General features: G+C 36.0%; 1 protein-coding gene across 1 annotated transcript in view; it reads left to right on the top strand.

Moving 5' to 3' along the window:
- Nucleotides 1-27,287, top strand: part of LOC131149253 (uncharacterized) — a 144,226-nt gene that overhangs the window by 74,136 nt on the left and 42,803 nt on the right. Inside the window, exons 11-12 of the mRNA XM_058099539.1 lie at nucleotides 52-148; nucleotides 15,000-15,051. Of these exons, the coding sequence (XP_057955522.1) occupies nucleotides 52-148; nucleotides 15,000-15,051 (149 nt within the window). The remainder of the gene's footprint in view (nucleotides 1-51; nucleotides 149-14,999; nucleotides 15,052-27,287) is intronic.

Here is a 27,287-nt window from a genome sequence, read left to right on the forward strand (position 1 = left end):
TATGCGATTTTTTCTTATAAAAAAATGTTGATGGTGGAGTTGATTTTGCAGCTTCTGTGTTGAAGGAAAAGCTTTCATCATTGGGTTCATCTGGAATTTTGGCTGATCATCAACTTCAGGCCCAGTTGCAAGAGCATCATCTGAAAGGGTGAGTTAGAAATATCACTTTGTAAATTTTTATTGTTTTTTGGCAACTTGGATCTTGTGAGCTTACTAAGAAATTATAAAACTTGTTTTGGATTTGAGTTTCTTGTTTAAGATGCATGATCTTGATTTTATTTTCACAGAATAACTAGAGAGGATGATGGTAATATAATGGGGCTGGGATGCATTTGTTCCGCTTGCATGAATGCTTTGATAAAATTGAATTGCTATATGCTGCATGGCCATAGTTTAAGTTACGTTTATTCTGCCAATGTTTTTAGATGGTTCATGCGCCATCTTTTTAATTGTCTCTACTTTTTGTGATACAAAGTTAAAAAGAAATAAAATGCCATTTCCAAGGCATTTTAGGTTGGCCTCTAACAATGGTATGCTAGAGAAATACTGCTTTGTGAAGGACAGGTATGCTGGGACTTGAGGTTCAGGAGAAATTAGTGACAGAAATCAACGAATGTTTGAGTCTTCCTGAAGGTGCTGCTCCAGCCATTCTCTTGCGAAATGACTTCCCCTCGTGAATCTCCCTTGGGTTTCGAATGTAGCTGGTGCTGCTCCAATGCTGCTCTAGCCACTCTCTCACAAAACAACTTCCTCTGTCTCATGAATCTCCCTAGGATTTTGAATGTAGCCGATGTTGCCCCAGCAGTGCTCTGATGCTGACGCTAGTCCACAATGGTTTTCTCTCACGCAGAAAATCTTCTTCTCTCTCATATTGATATCCTGCTCTCTCATGGTTCTGTTTGGTGGGAGTTCGTTTAGTTCAGATCGAAGGGAAATCCTTTGATTTGATATTTGGATAAAGTGGGTAAGCCGGTAAGGTGGTAGATCTATTCGTTCTTGAGAAGAATCAGCTATGTAATCGGTGGATAAGACTTTCATCAGCTGCTATGACATGGTTCTCACAGGGATTTTCATCTCTTGATGGAAGGTCAAGCAAGGGTGTTCGAAGATCTTGGGCATGTTCACTGAATACTGGATGTTGATACATGCGACGAAGGCAGTTAAGTTCTTGGAATCAGGGCATGGTTGGAGAGGCAAGAGATACTCTATATTTGTCCTGAGGGGTCTAAAGGCAATGGGTCATGGGTGGCTTTGATTTGGGGAAGAATTTAGTGCTCTAGTAAGATCTCTTCATCCTGTCACTAACGGTGTAAGAGGTAATAATGTCTTTGAGAATCGCTCATGGAGTCAGGTAATTTCAGGTAATAGAGTTGATGCTGGTGCCCATGCAACTTCTTAGGGTAAGCTGGAGGTGTGTGTTCACTGTTGGGGGGTGGGGGTGGGAATGCAAGAGGGGCTGATTTCAAAGGCGCCCAAGGGGCTGAGTATTCCAGTAAGGATACTGAGGGGCTGAGTCTAGAAGTGGCTAGGGCATCCTGCTTGGACGAAGGAGTAATGAAGATTATGGTAGGGGAAGAGGAGGATAAAAAATTCTGGGATGGGTCGATTAGTTATTGTATTGCACCTGGGCAAGTTAATGGAAAAAGGAGGAGCCTCGTTTTTATATAAAAAGAGCTTATTATTCGACAAGGCCCATTGTGTTCAGGGCCCAATTTTGGATGGCCATCTTAAGAGAAAGTGTGATTGGGCCAATCATAATGGGCAGGCCCAACAGTCAAGACCCAATATGCAGGTGGAGAATATATGGAAGAAGGATCTTCACCCATCTGCAAACGAAGGTCAAAGTCTTCCTCCAGCTCCCCAAAATTCATGTGGAGCAGATCATATTGTGGAACAATTATAGGATGCCTATAGGTTGGTTTTGGAAAAGTCTCTTGATGATAAGAGGAAACAACCAAAAGTTTCAAAGTGGTAAAAGATTCTGGTTTTGCAGAGGGGCAAGACGATGCTGCAGCAAAGGTTTACGAAGGTGATGGTGTTTTGGGAAGGAAATCTGTTGCCTCAGGCCTTAAGGCAGAGGAATCTAAGGGTCCCAAGGTTAATACTCTTCGAAAGATTGTGCTGATAGGTGCAAAAAATAAAAATTTTCTGAAGAAAATAGAAAGCACTCTGGTGAAGTAGTGCCAAAGATTAGAAAGAGGAATTTAAAAGGGGAGTTAAGTATTGTGGAAGACATATATGCTAAGAAGACGGACAATGCTTGTGATGTTGTTAGCAAAGGAAAGGAGGTAACAAAATGGGGGATTTGTCAGATAATAAAAGTGAGAGTCTTAGTGAGTATTATTGTTGGGGGTTTAATTTTTGGATGAAATTGGGGAGCAATGTGGATATGTTTCTGATTCTAGTGACATTTTAGGAGACTTATCATATGTACATCCATCCCCTTTGGAAGGATGGGTCTATATTTGATAAAAATGGTTTGGTTAAGCTAGGATGGAATTTTACCAACACCACTGGAGGAGATTTCAAGGAAGGATTTAGAAGTTCAAGATCTTCTGGATAAATTGGATTTGAAGTTTGGTGATCCTAGAGGAAATGAAGTGCACTTTGATGGGTGTAAAACCAGAGCTAGAAAGGGTCAATGAGAGTTAACTTATTTGAAGTGTACAGTGAATTATGAAGGAAAATGATTGAAGAGGGGTGTTCCTTGGTTAATTGTTAATTTGTTATTTTTTCTTTTTATTTTTATTTTATTTTATTTTATTTTTATAGGGTGGACTTCTTGTCCTATTTCGTTTGTAACTTCTCTTTCTCTATATAATATAACTTCTTTTATCATCAGAAAAAAAAAGTCTTACTGAAGGCTCCTTAGGAAAGTCGGGTGGAAAGGATTGGAGAGGATAAGGTATTTTGGTTTCAGCGTTAGTTTCTCTGTGAAGTCTTTTTTCTCTTGGATGGAGAAAAGAAGAGAGGTCGGTTCTACAAGCTTCCCTTGGAGAGCTGTTGGGAAAACCAAGGCACTGTTCAATTGTGAAAAACTGTTTCATTTTTCATTTTCAATGTTTCAAGTAATTACGAAAGGCCATTTTTTCTAGTTTTCAAGATTTATATGGGAAATCTGGAAAACAAAAAAACAAAGTTTTATAACTATGCAGATGTTGGAAAACTGGAAAACAAAATGTTGTTTTTGAAATTAGCTGAAAAATTGAAAAATAAGAAATTAAAACTGTTTTAACAGTGCCCAAGATTCGTACCAAGGTGGTCTTTTCCCTTTGGGAGCAGTAAGGAAAGTGCACATTTTTTTTAGGATAGGAAATGAAATTTTTTTATTGAAGAGTAGAAGAAGATGCAAGAAAGGGGAACAAGTAGTCCTCAAATACGGGTTATACGGTGACAAAAGAACAAAAAAACTATATCATCTTAATAAATCATTGCAGTTTCTGACGATGTCTTGAAAGCAGCAACCTTTAAAACAGCCAGCACTGTAAGCCCGAGAGTAGCCTAGTATTGGATCCTGTCCCAGACAAATCCCACTGACAATATCTCCCCGTAAAAACTCTTATGGTCCATTTGGTCTCTTTTTTTTTTTTGTTTTGGGTTCTGTTTTCTATATTTTATTTCTATACAGTGAAGAAAAAAATTATGAAAATGCGTTTGTTGAAATTGCTAGTTTCATGTTTTTTTTTGGTCCATTTTCAACTGTTTTAAAAAATTGAAAACTATATTTTATGGTTTTAAGTTGTTTTGGCTACTTGTGCCAGAAAATTTTAACATTCATAATTAACCTTTGTGGATTCATTCATTCATTTTCTACATACAAAATGATCACATAAATTTAAAATATAATTAAAATAAAAATATCCATAAGCTCTAAATTCTTTTTTTAAAAGTAATAGAAGCCATTTAAAATATATTTTTACTATTTTTCAATTGTCATGTGCTATAAGGTTGTTATTGTAAAGTGAATTTGGAAGTATAAAAATTAAGTAAAATAATTATAATATTTTTTATTTGTATTATTATTTTTAATTTGAAAATAAAATGACCACATGTATTTTAAAAATATTTTACTAGGTTTCAATTGTCATCAGTAGCGGACCCAGGAATCATAGCTGGGGAGGGCACGGTATATATATATATATATAAAGTTATTAAAAATATAAATTTTTTTAGCTAAACTATCTACTATATTAACATTAATGAATAACGAAAAGAAAAGTTTCATTAAACAGAATGATGAATAATTACATCTTACCAAAATTACAGAAGAGTCAAAAATTATGAGTACTATATACAAAAAAAAGTATATATATATTGTTAAAGATCAACTTTAAACTAATATTCCAACTTAACTAATAATCCTATACTTTTACTTGTCACTCCTTAGTAGAATAAAATTTAAATGTGTAAAATTAGAAAAAATTCAACACGAACTTAGATTGATTTTGTCCAAATCCAAAAATTTTAATTCATTGCTTAGAATTCACTTCCAAATACAACTAAAAAATATTTGTCCTGAAAAAAATACGATTTCAAAATATTACATGGGAGCATAAAGCATGGTTTGGAAAATAGATATTTGGAATCTTCACTTCAAAATTTTGATGTTTAAAATTAGGAAAAAAGATGTAACACAAACTTATATTGATTGTCATCTAAATACGCAAAATTTAAAATTCAAGACTTTGATTTGATCCTAAATATTTAAAATAGTTCATATATGAAAATTTTCCAAAAGCCAAATTAATTTTAGGCTTAAAACTTTTTTTGATTTTAACCCTTACTTTTTAGTTAAAGGGGGGGGGGGGGGGACCAAATCTGGGTGGGGGGCAGCCATGGGATCACCACTACATTTAAACAAAAATGTCCACGCGCTGGGGGGGGGGAGTGGCGGCTGCAGCCCCCGCCCCCCCCTTCATCTGCCACTGATTGTCATGTAATATGATTGTTATTGTAAAATGAATTCTGAAATATTTAATTATGAAAAGTAAAAAATTATAATATTTTAAATTTGTATTATTTTGTACTTTTATTGTTATTTTATTCATATATTTTTAGTTTTTATTTGATTCAAGGACAAAAATGAGCATTTGTTCAATCAAGTTTTCAATTTGTTTTAGTTTTAGAAATATCCAACAAACAGGTTGTTGGTTATCGATTTTTAGTTTCTGTTTTTGGTTTTTAGTTTTCTTTTGTTGTTTTCATTTTTATAATTTTTGATAATTATACCAAACGGTCCATTAGCATTTCTTTCCAGCCAAAAATTTTAATTCCTATGCTTGATGATGCTACTCGATGACACGATGCTGCTGGACGACAATCCCCCTATGCCGACAACTATCGTTGCCACCCTTCATCATCTCCATTTGTCGAGACCCCTTTTGACCTTGCCTTCCCTCTCGCCTGAGCGACCGTTTTCTTTCCCTCTTGTTGTAAGACCTAGTTTCGAATCCCCTTTCTTTCTCCTCGATGAACCTTCTTTTTCCTCTCTTCCCCATAGCTTTACCGTTGTCATTGTTCGTCAAACAATGAGAATTTCTCTCTAATTTTTGGTGCTCACTAGTTTTCTCCTAGTCAAAGCTACTCTCTTTCACCGGTTTGCAAGCTTTCCTTTGTTTGTTTGGTGCTTGCTTGCTTCATCCTCCTCGTAGCTGCCCTCTGAGTCAGACTCTGATTCAAAAGTTTTATTCTCTAGCAGTTGCGAGCATCTCCAGCTCAAAGCTAGCTCCTAGTTGGTCGCTGGAAGGTCAATTTTTGTTGTGGACCTTTCACTCTCTCGGTGACTTGGCTCTGTTTGTTCTTTGATTGCCTTGATGAGATGCCAAGGGATGGGAAGCGTATTGTGGTGGTTAAAAGGAAGTCCTTCAACTTGGTTATTGGAAATGGAAATACTGATTTCCATAGAATCACGGAATGTCGGAAGGGAAGAATGATCTCCATCTTCCTAGAGATGGAAGAATTCAAATGGTTCCTTGAATCTTGGGAGGAATTCTAGGCTATGAAAGAAATCATACCCTAGGCAACATCTTAGTTTTGTCAAACAAGGAACAAGTACAGAATATTCACTCTACAACTCTCGAACAAATTTGGGAACTACCTTGCCCTTATGGAGACCAATAGTCGTGGTTGGAGAACCCTTGCATTTTCGAAGGGGTATGAATCCATGGGTTGGATGAGGATCTTCTCCTCAACAGCTGAGCTGGGCTGTCCTCTTTTTCCCCCACAAACAAAGGTTCAATTTCTACAATTGTTTAGAGGGTGGAGAAGAAGCCTACAACCTCCCCAGAGGATTTGAACCCTCTCTTTAAAAGATCAGCTCCCTTGTGCCCTTGCCCTAATTGTGGAAAGCCTTTGAGTCTATGGCTGATTGGTGGCTTGACACCTAACTCCCATGTGGTGGGGAAGACAAGTAAACTCTTTTAATCCTTTGCAAGTGTTGTGGGGGAGAAGAGCAATGCTGCAGATGGCTCTTTTGATTTCCCTAAGTACGATAAAGGCATGCCGAAAGCTTTTGTCTTGTTTGAGGATGTCAAAGTGGGCCTTAACTTGGGCCTTGGAGCAAGAAAAATAAGGATTCTTTTCGGCCTTGCAATCTCTTTTGATTGTTCAAAGTCCATGCCCTACTCCTTTTCTTCTTTTAAGCTTTATGACGGTCCTTATGAAGCTATCGAAAAGTATATGACTTTGGGAAGGCTGCCCCCCTTTAGGATCTCCCCTTTTAAGCAACTGAAACTGAAGAGGAAGCTAATTTGAAGCAGGAACCGCCTATATCTCAAACTGTTGCCGCAAGACTAGCCCTTTTCCCTGCCCCTAGCTTTGGCTTTGATACTTTGTGTGTCAATCCCAACTTTGAGGATTTGATTTATAGACCCAATTTTGATACTCTGAATGACCTTGAAGACATCACCCACTTTAAGAATTAGGTATCTGTTCGGGTTCTTTGGAAGTTGAGATCGACATGTCTTTTAAAGGGTTTGAGGATAGAGCCTTGCAATTGTTTGAGGATATTGAAAGAAAGAGGAGAGGAGATGGAAGTAATCACAAAAAACCATCGGGAAGTATTATAAATTTGGATATCAACAAGGAATTAAAGTGCTTGGAATGCACAGTGAATTATGGAAAACCGGAGGATGGTCAGAAATGGCAGAGGCATGCAGTAGTCAGAGCCTTTGTGTTAAGTCATGTTTAATGGAAATCATTTCCTCGAATGTGAGGGGGCTTGATGACACACCCAAGAGGAGTGTAATTAAATCCTTTCTTAAAGATTGGAGGGGTGATGTGGGGTGCTTGCAAGAAACCAAGGTGGTGATAGTAGAGCAACTTTTAATTGATGACCCTTGGGGCAAAGAAGCTTGTGATTGGATATCCCTTGGAGCAGCAGGCAACTCAGAGGCTATTCTTGTCTTGTGGAAGCCTAGTATTGTGGAATTGTTGGGCCACTCCATCAATTCCTTCTCAATCTCCTAATTGTTCGAAAGCATGAATGATAACTTTCAGTGGATTTTCACAAAGGTTTATGACCTAGGTGAAGGACTCTCTAGGTTTTTATTTATTTATTTATTTATTTATTTTTTGGAATGAGCTCTTTGAGATTAGGAGTAGATGGGATACTCCTTTGATTGCAAAACAAAGTGGGGGCAGCCTTGAGATCAGTAGTAGGAGAGAATTCCTTGACTTTATCAGCATGAATGCTGTTATTAATCTCCCTCTTAGTGGTGGTAATTTCATTTGGTCCAACTCCAGGGAGCTGCCTTGCTTTTCAAGGATCAATAGGTTCCTAATTTTGGTTTTGTTGGAGCTTCTCTTTCCTCACATGATTTAGAGTTTGTTTCCTTGGCTCATCTCAGATCACTTCCCCACCACCCTTGACACTGGGAGTGTTAAATGGTGGCCAACCCCCTTTTGCTTTGAGAATATGTTGTTAAAGCATGATGGTTTCAAGGAGTTAGTGAAAACTTGGTGGTCGTCTATTCATAATGCAGGGAAGGCTAGTTTTGTGCTTTTCTCAAAGTTGAAAGGAATAAAAGACAAGCTAAAGATGTGTAACAGAAATACCTTTAGAAATTTCCAAGCGAAGAAGAGTGTTATCCTTAATGGCATCAAAGAAATTGACGAGTAGGAAATCATCTAGGGGTCTTGATGACGAATAAAGAGCCAAAAGAGCTGTGCTTAAGAAGGAATTGAGCGAACTCATTAATCTTGAAGAAATATCTTGGAGGCAAAATCTAGAGCTTTATGGCTTAAGGAGAGGGACTATAATACAAAATTCTTTTATCGGACAGCTAATGCGCATTGTAGAAGTAACATCTTGTCCGACACTGAAATTGGGGAAATCACCTTTACTAGGGAAGAGGATTTTACGAAAGGTATTTTTGATTTTTATAAAGAATTTTACATTGAACCAAAGTTTTGGAGACCTATAGTGGATGGCATCAATTTCAAATCTCTTAGTTCAATCACTACGCAGTGGTTTAAGAGACCCTTTGATGAAACAGAAGGACCCCAAGCTATTAAAAATTGCAATAGGGATAAAGCGTTTGGATGTATGGTTTCTCCTTGGCTTTCTTTTAGGATAACTAAAGCCTTCTCAAGCATGACCTGTTAAGCATGTTTGAGGAGTACCATAGATCAAGAAAATTCATCAATTGCATGAATGTCACCTTTGTCACTCGTCTTGAAGAAAGTTGGGGCTGTCAACATCAAGGATTTTCGGTCTAGTAGCTTGGTGGGAAGCATTTATAAAATCATTGCCAAAGTCTTGGTCAAGAGGAAAAAAGTAATTCTGGAAGTCATTGGTTAGGCATGCTTTTGTGGCTGGAAGACAGATTATGGATGCTGCCCTTATTGCTAATGAGATGGTGGATGCCTATTTGAAGAAGGGGAAAAGGGGAATAGTTTGCAAACTAGATATGGAGAAAGCATTTAATCATGTTTATTGGAACTTCCTTCTTTATCTCCTCAGGAAAATGGACTTTTGGGAGCTTTGGTGTAGTTGGATTGTTCAATGTATCAAAACCCCAACTTCTAAGTGCTCATTAATGGCTGCTCTTTTGATTTCTTTTGCTCCTCGAGAGGCTTGAGACAAGGAGATCTCTTGTCCCCTTTGCCGCTTGTTTTGGTTATGGAGGTGCTTAGCATCATGCTGATAAAAGCTACTGAAGGAGGGATCTTTAGAGGTATCAAGGTGGGCTGAAATGGGAGGCTTACAGAAGTTTCTCATCTCCTTTTTGCAGATGATACCATTATTTTTTGTGAAGATGACCCCCTTCTTATCTTCAACCTCCAATGCATTTTGCTAGGGTTTGAGGCTGTTTCAGACCTAGAAGTAAACCTTGGGAAAGGTGAGCTTATCTCTCGGGGACCTTCCTTTTCTGATCTTCTGGGGTGTAAGATGGGATCCTTTCCCGTTAATTACCTTAGTCTCCCTCTTGGAGCCAAATTCAATGACAAAGGAGTCTGGGTCCCTATTGTTGGGAAGTTTGAAAGGAGATTAGTAGGATGGAAAAGAAATTTCCTATAAGGAGGAGGCAGAATCACCCTTATTAGGAGCACCTTGATAAATATTTAAGTTTATATCATGTTTCTCCTTCCCTGACCGGTCTCAATCGCTAGGATATTGGAAGGAATTCAGAGAAGATTTCTTTGGGGAAGCGTAGGGGAGGAGTTCAAACATCACCTTGTTAGATGGAGAGTGGTTAAACAACCCATTTGTTTGGGAATTTTGGGGTTGAAATCCCTCCTTACTTTCAATGAAGCCCTCGGGAAGTGGTTATGGAGGTTCATGAGGGAGAAAGACCAATTTTCATGGGATATTATTGTTTCTAAATATGGGATTGAGCATAATGGTTGGAAAACACACAATAGAAGGGGGCCCTATGGAGTGGGATTTTGAAAATTCATTAGAAAAGGAAGGGATGATTTTTTCCAATCTATGACACTTCAAGTGGGAAACAGGGCCAATGTTTTCTTTTGGTATGATGTGTGGCGTGAGAACAGTAATATTAGAGCTGTCTTCCCTTCCATCTACAGCTTGGCTTGTGAAAAAAATGCCCTTATCAATCATCTCCAAGTCACTGATTAGGGAAATCTCTGGAATATTCCTTCCACTAGGAATGTGGCAGATTGGGAATTTCATGCACTCTCTTACTTTTACAAAATTCTCTATAAATTCCATTACCAAAACATTCCAAATGGATCAAAATGGGCTGTGGACAAAAATGGAGTTTTTACTTTTAAATCTCTTTACAGGAAGCTCTCTTCGATGGGAACTAATTGCAACAACTTCCCTTGGAGTCACATTTGGAGGACAGTAGCCCCTCAAAGGTTGGATTTTTAGTTTGGGATTCTACTCATAGAAATATCTTAACCCTTGAGAATCTGCAGAAAAGAGGGCTTACAGTTACAAATAGGTGTTTTCTCTGTATGGCTGATGCAGAATTGGTAAACCAGATTGTTCTCCAGTGCCCCTGGACAAGGAACTTGTCGTATTTGGTTCTATGGACTGAACAGCATTGGGTTATGGTAAATTCAGTTGGAGGGCAGTGATCTTGGAAAGGCATCTGGGTCACCAAGGGAAGCAAAAGATTTTGAACTTCAACCCTCTCGCCATCTTTTGGTGTGCTTTGGAAAGAAAGAAATAAGAGAACCTTCAAAGGCACAACTACTCCACTTCAGATCTGCAAAGACCAGTGGTTTGCTGCTATTTCCAGCTGGCTTAGTGGGCAAACTGTTAATGATCATATTGTAATCCCCTTGATGTTTGTGACACTCTTCAGAATGGTTGATGTATGTACCATGGGTTGCCATCACCTTGATGCCTTGGCAATATATTTTTATCTTTACTGACCAAAAAATTTATTTTTAATTGTTTTGTTTCACTGTGATGCATTGCAGTTGGGTGAGGGTGTTGTGGAATCTGGTTAATGGGAGAGTTGGTTGGTTCAGGTCTTGCAGGCATTGAGGGGGTTCCAAATATCCTAAAAGAGATGAGAAATGTGGGGCATTGTAGCTTGCTTCTCCAGAATAATTTTTGTCATCAATACAACCTTCCCTTAATAATACTGATCTGATTCTTTGAAGTCAGAATTTTTTATGTCTGTTGAATCCTTTCTATCTCCTTTAGGGCCATTAAGAGACTAGTGAAATCCCATCAAGAAGCTGAAAAGGAATTGGCCATCAGCCTTGTATTTGAAAAATAGTCCTATCATTTTTTGGGTTGAAAATTGCTGAAAATAATTTTTTGGATTATCTTTCTTATTTTTCAAAATTTGTGTATATTTTAGGGTTATTTTTAAAATTTTCCTTTAACATTACTTGAAAACTTATTTTAATTTTTTCATAAAAAATTGTGGACGCGGTGAGTTGCTCCACCAAAGTAAAATTTTGATATTAACCATGGCAATTGAGAACCGTAAAAATGCTTTGCAGCCATCTATTTCCTAAATTCATGATGGTAAGATAATTTTTAGTGGGACTTGAATGAAATGAATTGAATTTGAATGTGTAGGGTTTGTCCTGTTTTTGGTCCATTGGAGGTCCACATTGGGCTCGGGTAACACAATGGGAGGTAGCCTATCTCTTAACCATATCTCTTTGCACCCCTCCAATATTTGTACTAGAGACCTCGAACATGAGACCTTTAACACTGACATAGAAGTCCGAAGATGCCTTTTAGGAGACTAGAGTTATGTACCTTTTTTGTGGGGATGTGTGGTCCTGCATCAAGCAAGGACCAATAAGGTGTAAAGGATTCTTAGGGCCTAGCTACAAGCATGGTCTTAAATTTCCACTAAATTGTCAAAATTTCCATCGAAATTACTGGTTTTCGCCACCCTCGAAATTGAAATGACAATTGATTTTTGTCTTACCTAATTTCGGTTGAAATCTCAACAAATCATCCGAAATTTATCGAAATCTTGAAATTTTAGCGAAACTCATTAAAATTTTAACTATCGAATGAAATTTCCATGGAATTCAAATGAGAGATTTAGGAGTGAAGTGAAATTTCTCTCGTAATTCATTTTATTTCTTTTGTTGAAACAAAAGATTATTAAGAGGGCTTTTGAAATTATATGAAAAACTAAACTTACAATGACATTTTATTTAATCATTAATGTCTAAATAATCATTATTTTTTTGATAAATAGTATTTAAATGATTTATGACTGTCATTGTATTAACTAAATAATTCAATGCACATTATCTTACAAACATATGTTTGATACACATATTGTATTACAACTTTTCCACCTCATGCACAACATAGATGTATTTAACTTGTAATATATTAGTTTTAAAACTTACATTATTGTGTCTATTAACCATTTCTAAAGTTTCATAAAAATAATTCCATGCTTTACTATTGATTTTATTTACTTTTTCAAATCAAAATTGAAATTGACATCGAAATCGAAAATTTCTGTACTTTTGGAGCTTTGAAATTTGAGCCGAAATCAAAATTTAAGACCTTGGCTACAAGGCAGGAGGCGCTGGCACATCCTAGAACTGATGAGGCACTAATATACGTTGATTAAAATGTGTATTAAATGCTTATATAATGAAATTGAGTTTCTATCTATTTTCTTGTTTGTATTTGATTTATTTTTCTTTTTGCACTTTTTTTTTTTTTTTGTGAGGAGGATGTCTTAGCCTCCTATATTCTTTATTCTATTAATAAAATTTATCTTTTTTATAATATTTATTTTGGATGGATTTCACCCAATTTGTTTGGGGATCGCTGAACTTATATTTTATGATATCTTATTTTTTTAAATAGTTTAATTGAATCAAATGGGGACTTTTCCTTGTACATATAAATTGCAAAGTAGTGGAAATTAGGTGATTAATTTCACTTGTAACTTGGCTGCAACTCTTGCTGGAGGCCTAGAACCACAATAAGAATCCAGAGCAAAATATGAATCAAGCAAGTCTTTTCTGTGCTTTGGCATCTGATCCTAATGTGTACTTCTGGTTGCCTCAGCATGTGCCTGATTCAGATTGCACTGTTGGGTGGAGGTGTTATTTTCTATTGAGAAACAAATAAACTAATTGTCCCTGAACTAAATATTTTGGTTCAGTATTTATTTTTGGTTTTGGTTGATCTATTTTATTAGTTTGTGTATGTTATGCATGTATCCAATATTCATACAACATTTCATCATTTCAAGACACAAAAAAGAAAGGGAGTTTAGGGAACCTCCTGCTCCCACTCCACATTTTTTTATTTCTGGGAATGTTGGAATGTGGATTTTCAGAAGTCTCAATTCTTCTCAAGATTCAAACATTAGATGTGTGAGGGTGAAGGGGAACTGTTCATATGGTTCTCATGTAGATGAGGTCAGGGAGGTTCCTTTCCCCTTCCTATAAAAGTAACCACCCCCTCCCGGCCTCTTTCTCTCTCTCTCTCTCTCTCTCTCTCTCTCTCTCTCTCTCTCAAGGCATGAGCTTGGGGCTGGCACCTTTTTTCTCTTGTGAGGTCCGTTGTTTGAGGTCTTGGAACGACCCATGATAGTTAGACTTCAAGTTAAAAAAAGGTTCAATTGTTTAAATAGTTTAATTAAAAAATATCAGTAACCAAATCAAAAACCTAACTCAACCAACATCTTTTGGAATATGGGAATGTGGATTTCCCGAAGTCTTGACTCTTCTCAGGATTCCAGCATTAGATGGGTGAGGGTGAGGGTGAGGGTGAGGGGGAACTGTTCATATGGTTCCCAGGTAGATGAGGTCAGTAAGGTTCCTCCCCCCTCCCTATAAAGGCAACCACCTCCCTCATCTCTTTTTTCCCCCTAAAGCATGGACTTGATGATGGCACCCTATTTCTCTTGTGAGGCCCATTGTTTGAGGTCTTGAAATGGCCCATGGAGGTTGGACTTCAAGTTTAAAAAGTTCAATCTTTTAAATAGTTTAATTAAAATATTAGTAACCAAATCAAAAAGCTAACTCAACCAACAAACTAAATGTCATTTTAATAATTTTCTTTTATTTATTTGGTTTTGGATTGGTTTGCCATTTTCAAACTAAATTTGGTTTGGTTTTGGTTTTATTAAAAGGCTAAACTAATGAAACAAAATTACAACCCTACTTCATGCCTACCTCAAGTGCATGTCGTGGCACTTGGGAATTTCTAGTAGATGTGTCTTAAGCCTGGACTTGCAATGAATCACAGAAAAAGAGCGAATTATGTATCAGGCACACTCTTTTTTTGACTAGCATTTGAAGTGAAGGCACGTGCCTAGGCACCTTGGGTTGTGCTTTACTAGTTGTCATGTATTTTTGCACTGAACCTTTTCTTGGGGCATGTAGAAAAATTTGTATGGTATTCTTGGGAATCTGTGGATTTGTCCACTTCATGAGTTTGTCTTCATTACTTCTGGGACTATGACAAGGTTGTATTTTTGTTTTTGAAAAAAAGGGGGGGGGGGGGGTGACTGGAATTGTGCTATTTTGTGTTCGTTTGGTGCTTTGGCTGGACAATGACACTTGAATTTTGAACATTTGAAATTTTAACAAACTCATGCTAGCATGATATTGTGTCCTGCAAATGACTCTTATTTTTATTAATTTTTTTTCAGAGGAGTTTTCCTGGGTAACATACAGAGAGATCGGAGACCATTTCTTTGTTGGTGCTTTGAATTTTTGTTCTTTTACTTTTCGTCCTGCTGTATTTTGCTCACCCCACCCCACACCCCCCCCCCCCCCAAATCGTAATATATTTATATTTATTTGTTCATGTAAAAGAAAAAAGTTAAAGGACTCTCCCGTAGCTGAAGGTTTAAATTTTACTGTAGTAATATACTTTTAAAAAATAGGTATGACATGTATGATGTTTTGGGTAGTCTGACAAACAGCCTATGTAATGGTTCTCTCTTTCTTAATGCTCGCACGCATGCTCACCAGTGAATATATTGATGTGCTGCCTTCATATTGTCTGCTTAAATTGTCACATTTTATAAACTTTTAATATACTTTTGATGACAATTTATTTGCTATTGTTACAGCCAAAGCCACCTTACAATATCTGATATTGCACGGAAGGCATTTCTTTACAGTGTATGTTACTTTTTACTTTCAATGCTATTCACCTCTGGTAGAGCACTTTTTTCATTAGATGCCATACAGGGTTTTTGTTTAAGAAGCCCTTTTATTATATGAAGATGGATTGCATAAACTGTGGATTTGTGAATGCAACAATGGCCAGGTTTTCAGCTTGGATTGGTCCTATTGAAATCTTTGCCTGCATGCTGCTTTCTTTCTTTCTTTCTTTATTTATTTTTGGGTCAAGTGGGTTTAGACAGCAAAATGGAGTGCATGACTGGGTTAACCTTTTTATATGTTATATTCTTTCATTGAATGGACGAAACTGAGAAAAAAAAGAGCGCATGTCATATGGATCATTTTTATAAATCAATGCTCTTCATTGAATGTGACAGAGATGAGAGAAAGAAAAAAAGAGTGCATATCATCACATAAATGATATGGCTGGGCTTTTAGGCTATCCTTTGTCGTGAATTGAACCCCGTAACGATCTGAATTCGGTATGGGGTTCAGAAATGGCTGTTTTAGTCAGTCTACTTGTGCTTGGCTAAATTGCACTCTTAATAGTCGCACAATTGTCTATATATATATATTTCCAGCAAAAAGCTAATGCCTTTTAGGGGGCATTTGGCTCGAGTTATACTGCTGGAATTCAGGAATTTGGTCTTTGGAATGCTGGGTGCTTACATTTGGGAATTCATGGGAATCCTAGGTGGTAGACATCTTGGATTTCCTGGGAATTCAAGGTACCCCCAAAACATGGATATTCAATACCCACCTCTCTTTGAGATAGATTGCTATGGGATTTGGGAATCCAAATTTATTGGACAAAATATATCTACCATTTATTGCTCTTGGAGGAAATTGCCCCCCTTTTGTTCACAAATAATAATTTTATTGTTGTTGTTTTCGTTGCCTTTGTTGTTTATTACTTATTGTTGTTAATTAATAACTAGAATATTTAAAATCAACAATAGTAATAGTAATGTCGTGTTCTCCGTACTTTGTAGATTTGTTCCATTTTCTTTGATGAGAATTTTCATTTATACTAGTAGTAGTACACTATATTTTGAAAATTGAATATATAAATGAACTGAACACCCAATGACTAGTTCAAGTCAATCAGTTAACATAAGTATGACAATATACTTAAATTATTATTTAAAAAATTTAACAATGTAGGAAAAAATAATTAAATTATCAACTAATAATCATTAGTTGATTGTTAGTCAACTATCAAGTCTAGTGAAAAAAATTAAATTTTACCTTTAATAAAATGACAATTATACCTTTAGTTCAATTTTGATATGATAAATTAAGAAAATGACATTATTTTAATAAATTAAGTTGCAATAATTAGTAAGTTAAGTACACTATATTTTGAAAATTGAACTTATAAATGAATTTAACACCTAGTGATTGGTTTGAGTCAACTAGTTAACATAAATATGACTATATAATTAAATTATTATTTCAAAAAATTTAATGATGGAGGAAAAATAATTAAATAATACATAATTAAAAAAAAAATACTTAGATAATTATATTGATCGAATTGTGGCTCACTTTTTGGGTATGATTGATTTATTTAATAACATAGCAACTTGAATAAAATTAGGAAAATCGGTGAATTCCCTCAAACAAAGGTTAACCAATAAATATAAATTCGAGTTTTCGTTATTGATTTAGCTGTAAATTTACACAAAAAAGAGATAACACTCAACTTTATAGTTTTAATATAGAAATTTTGAATTTTAAAATTTTAGTTTACGTTTTTTTAATAGTATGTTTGATAGGTTACTTGAATTTAAAAATATTGAAATATGTTTTATTTTTTTTATGTGTTTAGTTGTTAAATTTTTATGAAAACTGCATCTAACATATATTTTGTGGCATTATAATTACTGGGTATTTTTCTAATGATTTATTAGTAATTTTAATTTTCTTTATATATATTTTTAATTTTTTTTAATAGAATTTTTTTTTGTTATGCTAATCTCAATTGGTTGATCCAAAGCGATTGGACCGGTCATTTCGAGAATCAGCTAGGTCTTCAATTCACTTAGTTTTCAAGACATTCTATAGACCAATTTTCTTAATTTAACTTATTAAACTGGTGTCGTTTTAAAATATACTTTTATAATTGGTAAAATCATTTTTTCACATTTTTCTTAATGGTTGACTACGGGTCAACTAACAGAAAGTTCATAAAATTAAAACTCAAGGTTTTTTGGTAGTTTTTGAAAACTTAGAATGTATTGCTTGACCACAACAACAAGAACTACAGCAAGAATATTATTAATATTAATATTAATATTATTATTATTATTAATATTACTTTTTTATCTTTTATTTTTCTAAAAGCTTAATTTGGGCTGGCCTCAAGATGAGGACTATAAATGTGGAGTGTCTAAAATACTCTCCCATAGCATCCAAAATACCATCTCCCAGAAAAGGCCTATGCATTATAACTGATGCTTGTGCATCTGAAGAACTGATGCTGGCTTCAAGGTCAGGCCTACATCATAATAATAATAATTAATTATTATTATTGCTATTATTATTATTATTATTATTATGATGATGATGATGATGATGATGATGATGATGATGTTGGAGATTGAGGAGAGAAGTGGAGAGGAGAAGAGGAAAAAAGAGAGGAAAAACCTGAGCGGCAGTTTGTTGGAGGCTACATACAGTTCCAGGTCTGCCCTTCTGTATATTATTTATAGTAATAAAGTGTTTAGGACAAAAATACCTCATTAACACAACCTAATTATGAAAATAACATTTTTCGCTTCTAACAAATGATAATAATAATAACAATATATTTTTTTAAAAGCTCAATTGTGGCTGGCCTCAAGATGAGGCTTGCAGATGAGGTGTGTCTAAAATACCAACTCCCAAAAATGGCCAATGCATTATGCACCGAGGCTTATGCATATTTGAACAGAAGGCACACCTTTTTGCCCTTAGCGGCTTATGCATTTTGGGTGTGTGAATCTCAAATTAGGTGTGGGTAGAAAATTTTAACCACATGTATATTGGAAGGAGTGTAGTGTGTGTGTGTGTGTCTGTGACGTACATTTTGTTTATATTTATTATTTGTTCTTCAATCTACTCAAATTGATGGATGGTTGTATTTGTAAGCTCCTTATAGTTTCTGCTTCGGATGTAGGTTTCAAATCTTGTTAGCTTCATTTTCTGTTTTGGGTGCAGTGTTCGGTTGAGTCATACCGGCCGTAGTCTGATCGAACAGTCTGGTCCAAGTTTTAAAACTATGGTTATGACTTCCCCTAGCATGATTTACTTAATGAATTCAAATTAGTATTTTTTTTTTTTGGAATGATCAACAAGTTGTTTACAATTCATCATTGATTTTTCAAATGTTATTTGTAGTTTTATTATTATTTAATTTATATTTAATTTTTTTTTTTTATGTTTATAAAAATTAGAATTCTTAGATGGCATCTCATAAGGCATAAAAAACGCCTCGCCTTACACATTCGCCTTTTAAAACATTGATAATAATAACATTTATTATTGTTATTATCATATAATAATTTTTAATAACGATTTCTTTTGGATAATAATCTTAATTATAAAGACAATTTATAGTAATTATAATAATAAGTATATGATTATTATCATCATCATTGATTTTTCAATATTATGATTACCATCATCTAACAATTATTATTATTTTTAGAATATAATAATATTTTTTCGTTAATAATTGTAATTGTAAGGTGCGAATTGTAGTAATAATAAGTATTTTATTATTTCTATTAATTTTTCAATGTTAAGATTATCATTGTTTATTATTATTATTATTATTATTATTATTTTTTATTGTTTTCTAGTATTTTGATTATTATTATGTAATAATAATAGTTATTATGTTATGATAATAGTCATTATTATTTTTTATATTTTTATTATTGTGATTATTATCATAAAAAAATTAGTAAAGTTATTATTATTTTGTTAATTGTTATGATTAAATAATTGTTTTTGTTTAATTGTTTTTGTTGCTAGTTTGCTTTTATGATTTATTTATTGTTTATTTGTTATTGCTATGAATCTTAGCTCCAATTGAGTTTTGAAGTTACTTCTTTAGTTGGGTATGGTGTTTTCGATCGACCTTTAACGTACTTAAAAGAGTCTTTTTGGGTGGTAATTCTTTTTCCCTAGCTTTTTGAGATCCTATGGTGGTTAAGGTGGCTAAGCATTTGGGTGGGTGGAAGGGTGCTTTATTCTCTTTAGGTGATCATCTGTAATTCTCTTACCCTAGCTTTTTGAGATCCTATGGTAGTTAAGGTGGCTAAGCATTTGGATGTGTGAAAGGGTGCTTTATTCTCTTTAGGTGGTCACATCACCCTCGGTCAAACTTGTCTTTCTGTCATTTCTTTGTGTTATTTGTCTCTGTTTAGAATTTCTCTTGAGGTACTCAACGAGATTGAGATGATTATTGGAATTTTCTTTGGTTGGGAGTAGGAGAGAAGGGATCATTTGGTTAGGTGGGAAGATGTGTGTAGGTCTAAGGAGGGGGGTGGGGGTTTGGGCCTTCGCTGGCATCTAAAAACACAGTTCTATTTGGAAAATGGTTATGAATGTTGCCTTTAGAGGAAAACTCCTTATGGCTCATAGTTACAAGAAATAAATTTGGTTTGCATGTGGATGTTTGGGAGGCTAATATGGCCATATGGGGCTTTGATGTTCATCTAAGAGTCCCTTGAGGCTCATTTCACAAGCTTATCCTTTCTTAGTCCTTAGACAAAATGTAAATTGGAGATGGTTCTTATATTTTCTTTTTGGGAGGATGTTTGGGCTGCATTATTGATTAATTTTCCTTGACTTTCTTATCTTCCTTTGGTCTATATTGCTATTATTAGGGGTGTTCATGGTTCGGGTAACCAAACAGAATTACTAAATACCTACAGATTTTTTTGTGAATCGAAACCAAACCAAACTCAATGTTTAGTTGATATAGTCAAGTGAAGCTGGTTATCTGATCTAAACTGTTTCTCAAATCACAAAATTTTGGAGACATTTAGGAGGAAATCGGAGCAAAAAGGTAGATCAAAACACTCTCACGCACCAGTGCGTGGAGTTGTAGCTGCAGGCTTTCAGCCAGTGCGTGGTAGTTCCTCTGGCTGTGAAATTTTGCAGGGTAGCAGGTTGACAGGTTCCATGGCTTGTTATGGGGTTGGTTTTGCAAAATATGAAGAGTTTCTTGAGGTTTTGAAAAAAGGCTGCAGCTTCTAGGATTTTTCTGGTGACTGCAATGCTTGTTGGCAACTCCTGAACCTGCTTCTGGTCTTTGTTGATGCAGATGATCCTCCTACAGCTGCTTTGCATGGGGTTAAGATTTTTAGGGTTTCGTTTGGCGGCAGCTATGTTCTTAGGGTTTAAGTCGAATCTTGCTTTGGTACTGTTGAATAATTGGGTAAAATGGAAGACCTAATCTCAACGATAAGTCTCTCCTTCTGTTTATAATATATGTCAAGTACATACCAATGACTATAACACCCTTACTAACTCACATTTGCGAACATAACAGTAGCACATACCAGTAACTCAAAATGACCAAAATAACCATTTACAATTTTTACGCGGTTCCTTTAGTTGGGGTCTGCAGGATAGATTGTTTAGATAATTTGGTTAGGAAGGTTGTATTGAAGACACCACCCTTGAGAAAAGAGCATATGACTTTGAGGATGTTGAGTAATTGGGTAAAATGGAAGACCTTATGACAATGAAAGGTCTCTTTCTCTATTTATAATATATGTTGAAGTACATGCCATTGACCATAATGCCCTTACTAACTCTCACTTGTTAACATAACACTCACATACGAACAATGCTAAATGACTAAGATAACCATCAACACTTCCCCTCAAGCTGGAGCATATATGTCAAATGCACTTAGCTTGTTACGAATGAATTTAGCACGAGCAGCCCCCAAGGCTTTAGTGAAAAAGTCAGTGAACTGCAAATCAGACTTCACATTAGTGGTGGTAATGAGCTTCTGCACAAGTTTCTCTTGAACAAAATGGCAATAACTTTAATGCGTTTTGTTCACTCATGGAAGACTGAGTTGGAGACAATATGTATGGAAGCTTGATTATCACACATAAGCTCCATAGATTGAGAATGTGGGAAACCTAGTTCTTCCAACATGTTCTTTAGTCAAACAAGTTCACATGTAGTGTGAGCCATGACCCTATACTTTGATTCAACACTTGACCTGACTTCTACAGTTTGTTTCTTACTCCTCCAAGAAACCAGATTTCCACCAACAAGAGTATAGTACTCGGTTGCGAATCTTCTATAGGAAGGTGCCTCAGCCCCATCTGCATTAGTATATCCCTAAATATGAGTGTGACCTCGATCTTGATATAAGAGACCTCTCTTAGATGCACCTTAGAGATATATTAAGATCATGGCCTTAAATTTCCATGAAATTGTCGAAATTTCCGATTTCCGTCACCCTCGAAATCGAAATGGCAGTCAATTTCCGTCTTGCATAATTTCTGTCGAAATCTCAATGAATCATCCGAAATTTGTTGAAATCTCGAAATTTTAGCTAAACTTGTCAAAATTTGAACTATGCAATAAAATTTCCCCGGAATGCAATTGAGAGATTTTGGAGTGAAGTGAAATTTCTCCCTTAATTTATTTTTATCGAAACAAAAGATTATTACAAGTGCTTTTGAAATTAAATGAAAAAGTAAACTTACAACAACATTTTATTTAACCATTCTTGTCTAAATTATCATTATTTGTATAATAAATATTATTTAAATGATTTATGAATTTCATTTGTATTAACTGATTCACTAAATATGTTTAATGGACATTATCTTACAAATATGTTTGATGCACATATTATATTACAACTTCTCCACCTCATACACATCATAGATGTATTAACTTGAAATATATTACTCCTAAAACTTACATTATTATGTCTATTAATCATTTGTAAAGCTTTATAAAAGAATTCCATGCTTTACTACTTATTTCCATTATTTTTTCAAATCGAAATCGAAATTGAAATTTCTGTCAAGATTTCCGTACTTTTGGAGCTTCGAAATTTGAGTCGAAATCAAAATTCGAGACCTTGATTATGATGCCAATTATGGCATCCCATTGATTTGTTCTCATAGAATCAAAAGACTAACTGACAACGCTTGTTGCGAAAGATATATCTGACAAGGTGATCGTGAGATAATTCAGCTTTCCAATAAGTCTTTGGTGTCGTCTTATGGGTTGGGCTTCAAATCACCCATATCTGGCACTAGCTTACTGTTAGGATCCGTAGGTGTATCAATGGGTTTGGATACCAACAGTCTAGTCTCACCTAAAAGATCAAGAGCATACTTCCTCTGTGACAAGATGGTTCCGATTTGATATCTCGACACTTCTATACCCAAGAAGTACTTCAATGATCCCAAATCCTTTAACTGAAACTTAGTTTGTTGGAAATGCTTTAGGCTCTGAATACCTTGATCATCATCACCAGTAATCACAATATCATCCACATACACAATAAGCGGAATCCTTCGAATGGAGTATGACGGTAAAGTACAGAATGATTTACTATACATTGTTGAAGGTGAAACTCAAAGTATTACGTCATTGAAGCAAGCAAACCATGCCCTTGGAGATTGTTTTAAACCATATAGTAATTTCTTGAGCTGACACACTAAGCCTGACTCCCCTTGAGCAACAAACTAAGGTGGTTGGTCCATATAGACCTCCTCTTGAAGATCACCATGCAAGAAAACATTCTTCATGTCTAAATGGTGTAGAGGCTAGTGATAGGTGGCGGCTAAGGAGATAAATGAACATGTTGAGGCAAGTTTGGCTACAGGGGAGAACATGTATGAATAGTCTAGGCCATACACTTGAGTATATCCTTTAGCAAAAAGGCGGGCTTTCAATCAAGCCAGGGAATCATTTGGATTAACCTTCACAATGTACACTCAACGAAAGTCAACTATAAACTTTTCAGGAGGAAGACATACCAAATGGCAAGTATCATTATCCTATAGAGCATGCATCTCTTCTATCATTGCATTCCTCCACTCGAAATGGGACTGGTCTTTAGAAATAAACTTGGGAAGAGCAATATAAGATAGGGTACTAACAAAACAGTAGTATGAGGGTGACAAGAAATCATAAGAAACAAAATTAGAGATTGGATGTTTGGTACAAGTGCGTTTATATTTTTGAACAACAATAGGAGGATCAACCACTTAGCGAAGAGGATCATTTGATGAAGGAACTAGAGGCGTAGAAGTGGAAGCTAGAGGAGGCTCTTCTCCCTTAGTCATTGCATGTGCACTTGTTGATTGAGATGATCCAAGTGACGAGAAGGACTCAAGCTGTATGAAGATGTAGGAAGATTGGACGAAGGAAATAAGTTAGAATCGGGAAGGCTAGGAAGAGGAAGAGACTCATCAAGGTCAATAGAACTCAAGGAATTAGAGTAGTATGGTGTAGACTCAAAAAAGGTGACATCATCCGACACAAAGAATCGATGTAAAGTAGGGCTATGAGATCAATATCCCTTTTGCGTATAGGAATACTCTAGGAAAATACATTTTGTAGCGCAATGATCCAATTTATCCGTTCTTGGAGTTAATTGATGGACAAAAGACACAACCAAATATACGAGGAGGAAGGGAGAACAAAAGAGCCTTAGGGAAGATAATTGAAAATGGGACTTTACTGCCATGGACAGAGGATGGCATTTTACTAAATAAGAGTGCAAGCAATGATCACGACATCACTCCAAAAAACTTTGAGGACATTCATTTGATACAATAGGGTATTAGTGACTTCGCGAATATGTTTGTTTTTTCATTCTACAATTCCATTTTGTTGTGGAGTGTGGGCACAAGATGATATATGGATCATACTAGAATTAGTCATATAGGTACTGAATTAGGTATTGATGTACTCCTTAGCATTATTACTACGAAGTATCTAGGTTGTCATATCAAACATAGTCTTTTTTTGAGAAGAGAATGCACAGAAGATATTAAACAACTTAGAGCGATCTTTCATTAAATACAACCAAGTCATTCTGGAGTAGTCATCGAAAATGTAAAAAAGTACTGAAACCCCAATTTTAATGGACTAGGTCCCCAAACGTTAGAATGGACAAGCATGAAAGGACTATTTGCCCGTTTGTTGACTCGGGAAACAAAGGGAGCACAATAATGTTTTGCCAACTGACCTAGACTCATCCTCAAGACTAGACATTGAACTCAAGGTGGGTGTTTTAATTTTTACAAGGACGGATGAGCAAGGCGACAATTTTGAAGCAGTGTAGCGGTGGTTGTGCAGGCAATGGGAGAAGGGAATGATTCAAAGTAGTTGAGTTGACAAGCCTCACATCCTTTACCAATCGTCTTCCTCATCTTCAGATTCTGAATAATCACAAAACTAGGGAAGAAGGTTGTAGAACAATTTAGTGCCTTTCTAAGCTTACTAACTGACATGAGATTGAAATGGGACTTGGGAATGTATAAAACATAAGAAAGAGAGATAGAGGGAGTAGGATTTACTATTCCTATCCCTTAACTATAGTTGTGGAACCATCAACAAGGGTAATTGAGGTAGATTTTTGGGATACTGGAGGGCAGAAAAGTTGTTGTTTATACCTGTCATATGTTAGTAGCAGTAGAGACTAGTGTGAGAGATACCATATGACATACAAATTGTAGGATTACCCTTCTAAACAAAAATGCATTGTGATGAGATACTGGTTGGGATGTTTGATACTGCAGAAACCTTGAATACTCTTCCTTTGAGATAATTGTAGTACGTTGTTCACCTGAACAAATGCTAGATGATGGAAGTACACTTTTGGGATTTGAGGACACCATCCCAACACACACACAACCTCAATAAAGCAGCAAATCAGAAGTACACAGCTAACAAAATGCTTTTGGGATTCCAAAAGTGAACTTCTGGACCAACCAGAAGGACCACAAGTGAACTTCCAGACTAATCGAACCAAACACAATCGATTCAACTGCTGATTCGACCATGAATGAGTCACGCACAGCTGGACATAGCACTGCCACAACCCTACAAAATGAATGTATTATACTGCCACTGCTCCAAGAGATTTAGACACAGCCCCACGAAACCAACCCACAGCTCTAACAGTACCAAAAAGCCTCTATACAGTAGAAAATTAGAAGTACAAGTGAACAACATCCTCCTGACATACGATGTTCGAAAAGGAGCAAACCTCAAGCACACAATGAACAAGAAAGATAAACAAAGAATCTTGAACACAGAAATACCACTGTTTCAGGCCTCAATGAACTGCATAAACATTGACCAACAGCTTCAGGCATTAGCAAGCAAGCATTCCTGGAATGCTACACATGAGCAACTAAAAAAGGTGATCTTATATTGGACAAAAAAGACGACAAACAACTTGGTATTATGGTGTGAGGAAGGATTTAAGACATTTGGGAGGAAATCAGGCAAAATGGCTGCTCAAAAGTGTCTAACATGCTGTCGCATGGGGTCGGCACTGCTGGCTTTCGGTTGGGCGCGTGGCGTCACATGGCGGGTTCGTTGGTTGTGAAATTTTGGGGGCTGGCAGATCGGCAGGTTCTGTGGGCTTTGGTTAGGTTTGCAAAATATGATGATGCAGGGGCAGCATTAAGGTTTTGCCATGATTAGAAGAAATAGATGAGACGAACTGAGGGGAAGGGAGGAGAGAGGAGATCCTAGGGGGGAACTCACGTTCAATCAACAATTCAAGTTCATCAACAACTAACTTACAACATGGCTTTCACACACTATTTATAAGAAAGCTTAAACACATAAAATCACACACATACCCCTAAAACTACATGAATTACAAACGTACCTCTACACAAATATTACAAACAAGCCCCCAAAATACACACAATGTTATACTAATTAAACTATATACATAATAAACTACTAGTTAAACCCAACAATCCCTTAACCCATTTCTTCTTAATTATTCTCCAACATGGCTCTTCCCAAGATCTTGGTTCTTTTGCGACATCAACTCTCCCCTAGTTAGAACAAATTAGCCCTTGAATTTTGAAATGTTGTATAATCAAAAGGGAGAAGCAAAGTTGGACACTTTGAAAACCAATGCTTGAATGAGACAAGAAACCACATTCCATTGGAAGTACCATAGATGTGAGTTGAGAAATAGCATCAATGAACATAACGGGGATGACAAACTCAACTATAGGAATGTATGGAAGAATTTGGATGTCTTCAAACATATGCATTTCCTCGCTTGTAGTGTTTTTTGAGTTGAGTAATGTAACTAATTCTTGGTTTTGGTTAATTGGTAGAGCGGACTTCAAAACCATTTCTTCCCATTATAGTGGAAGACATAAGTATTCTCAAGCCCTTGAGTCACACCCAAATCATCCAACCAAAGAGAACCAAGGAGTACATGGCCAATCTTCATAGGTAGGATATCACACCAAACATTATCAAAGTAAGATCCCATTTAGATAGGATCCAAACATCTTTCATAAACATGTAAGGTAGTGTTATCAATCCAAGCTATGTCATAAGGCTTTGGATGGGGTCCCGGATAAAGTTGCATGTGAATGACTCCATTTATGGAAATCACATTCATTGGACATCATCCTTCAATGATGATTTTGCAAACCTTTTCTTCGTATTTGAGAAAGGTGTTGAAAATCTTGAAATTGTGCCCGAAGTTTGGCAAATGACAGTTTTTTTTTCCTATAATTTGTCACCATGTTGCTGTATTTATGTATATACATGCTGCAGCTATATATCACAACCCTTTAACAAAATTTCTCACAAGCCTTTCTCCCAATTTCTCTAAAACTATCTTTAATGCACCTTGATATTGATTGTCTTGCTGAAATGAAACAAATTCACGCAGAAAACTCACAAATTACAGCCAAAAAAAAAAAACCCGGTTTTTGATGTTGGCAGCTATAATTTCAGGGTTTCGTGCCAAATTATCACCCTTGCTTGCAATATGTTGTGTCCACAAGCAAAATATCTCCTTGCAGATCAAAATATCGTGGAGAAAACCCAGAATATTGTGATTGGAGCAAATTTTCTTGAAATTGGAACCAGCAAAAGACTCAGGCAGATTCTCAGTCGCAGGTCACCGGCGCGTGGGGCACATGACTTTCCAGCGATGAGTTTTGAGGCGAAGGGATATCAAGGGATGGGGAGTATAGTGG

The sequence above is a fragment of the Malania oleifera genome, chromosome 2, assembly GCF_029873635.1.
Source record: "Malania oleifera isolate guangnan ecotype guangnan chromosome 2, ASM2987363v1, whole genome shotgun sequence".
Taxonomy (NCBI): Eukaryota; Viridiplantae; Streptophyta; class Magnoliopsida; order Santalales; family Ximeniaceae; genus Malania; species Malania oleifera.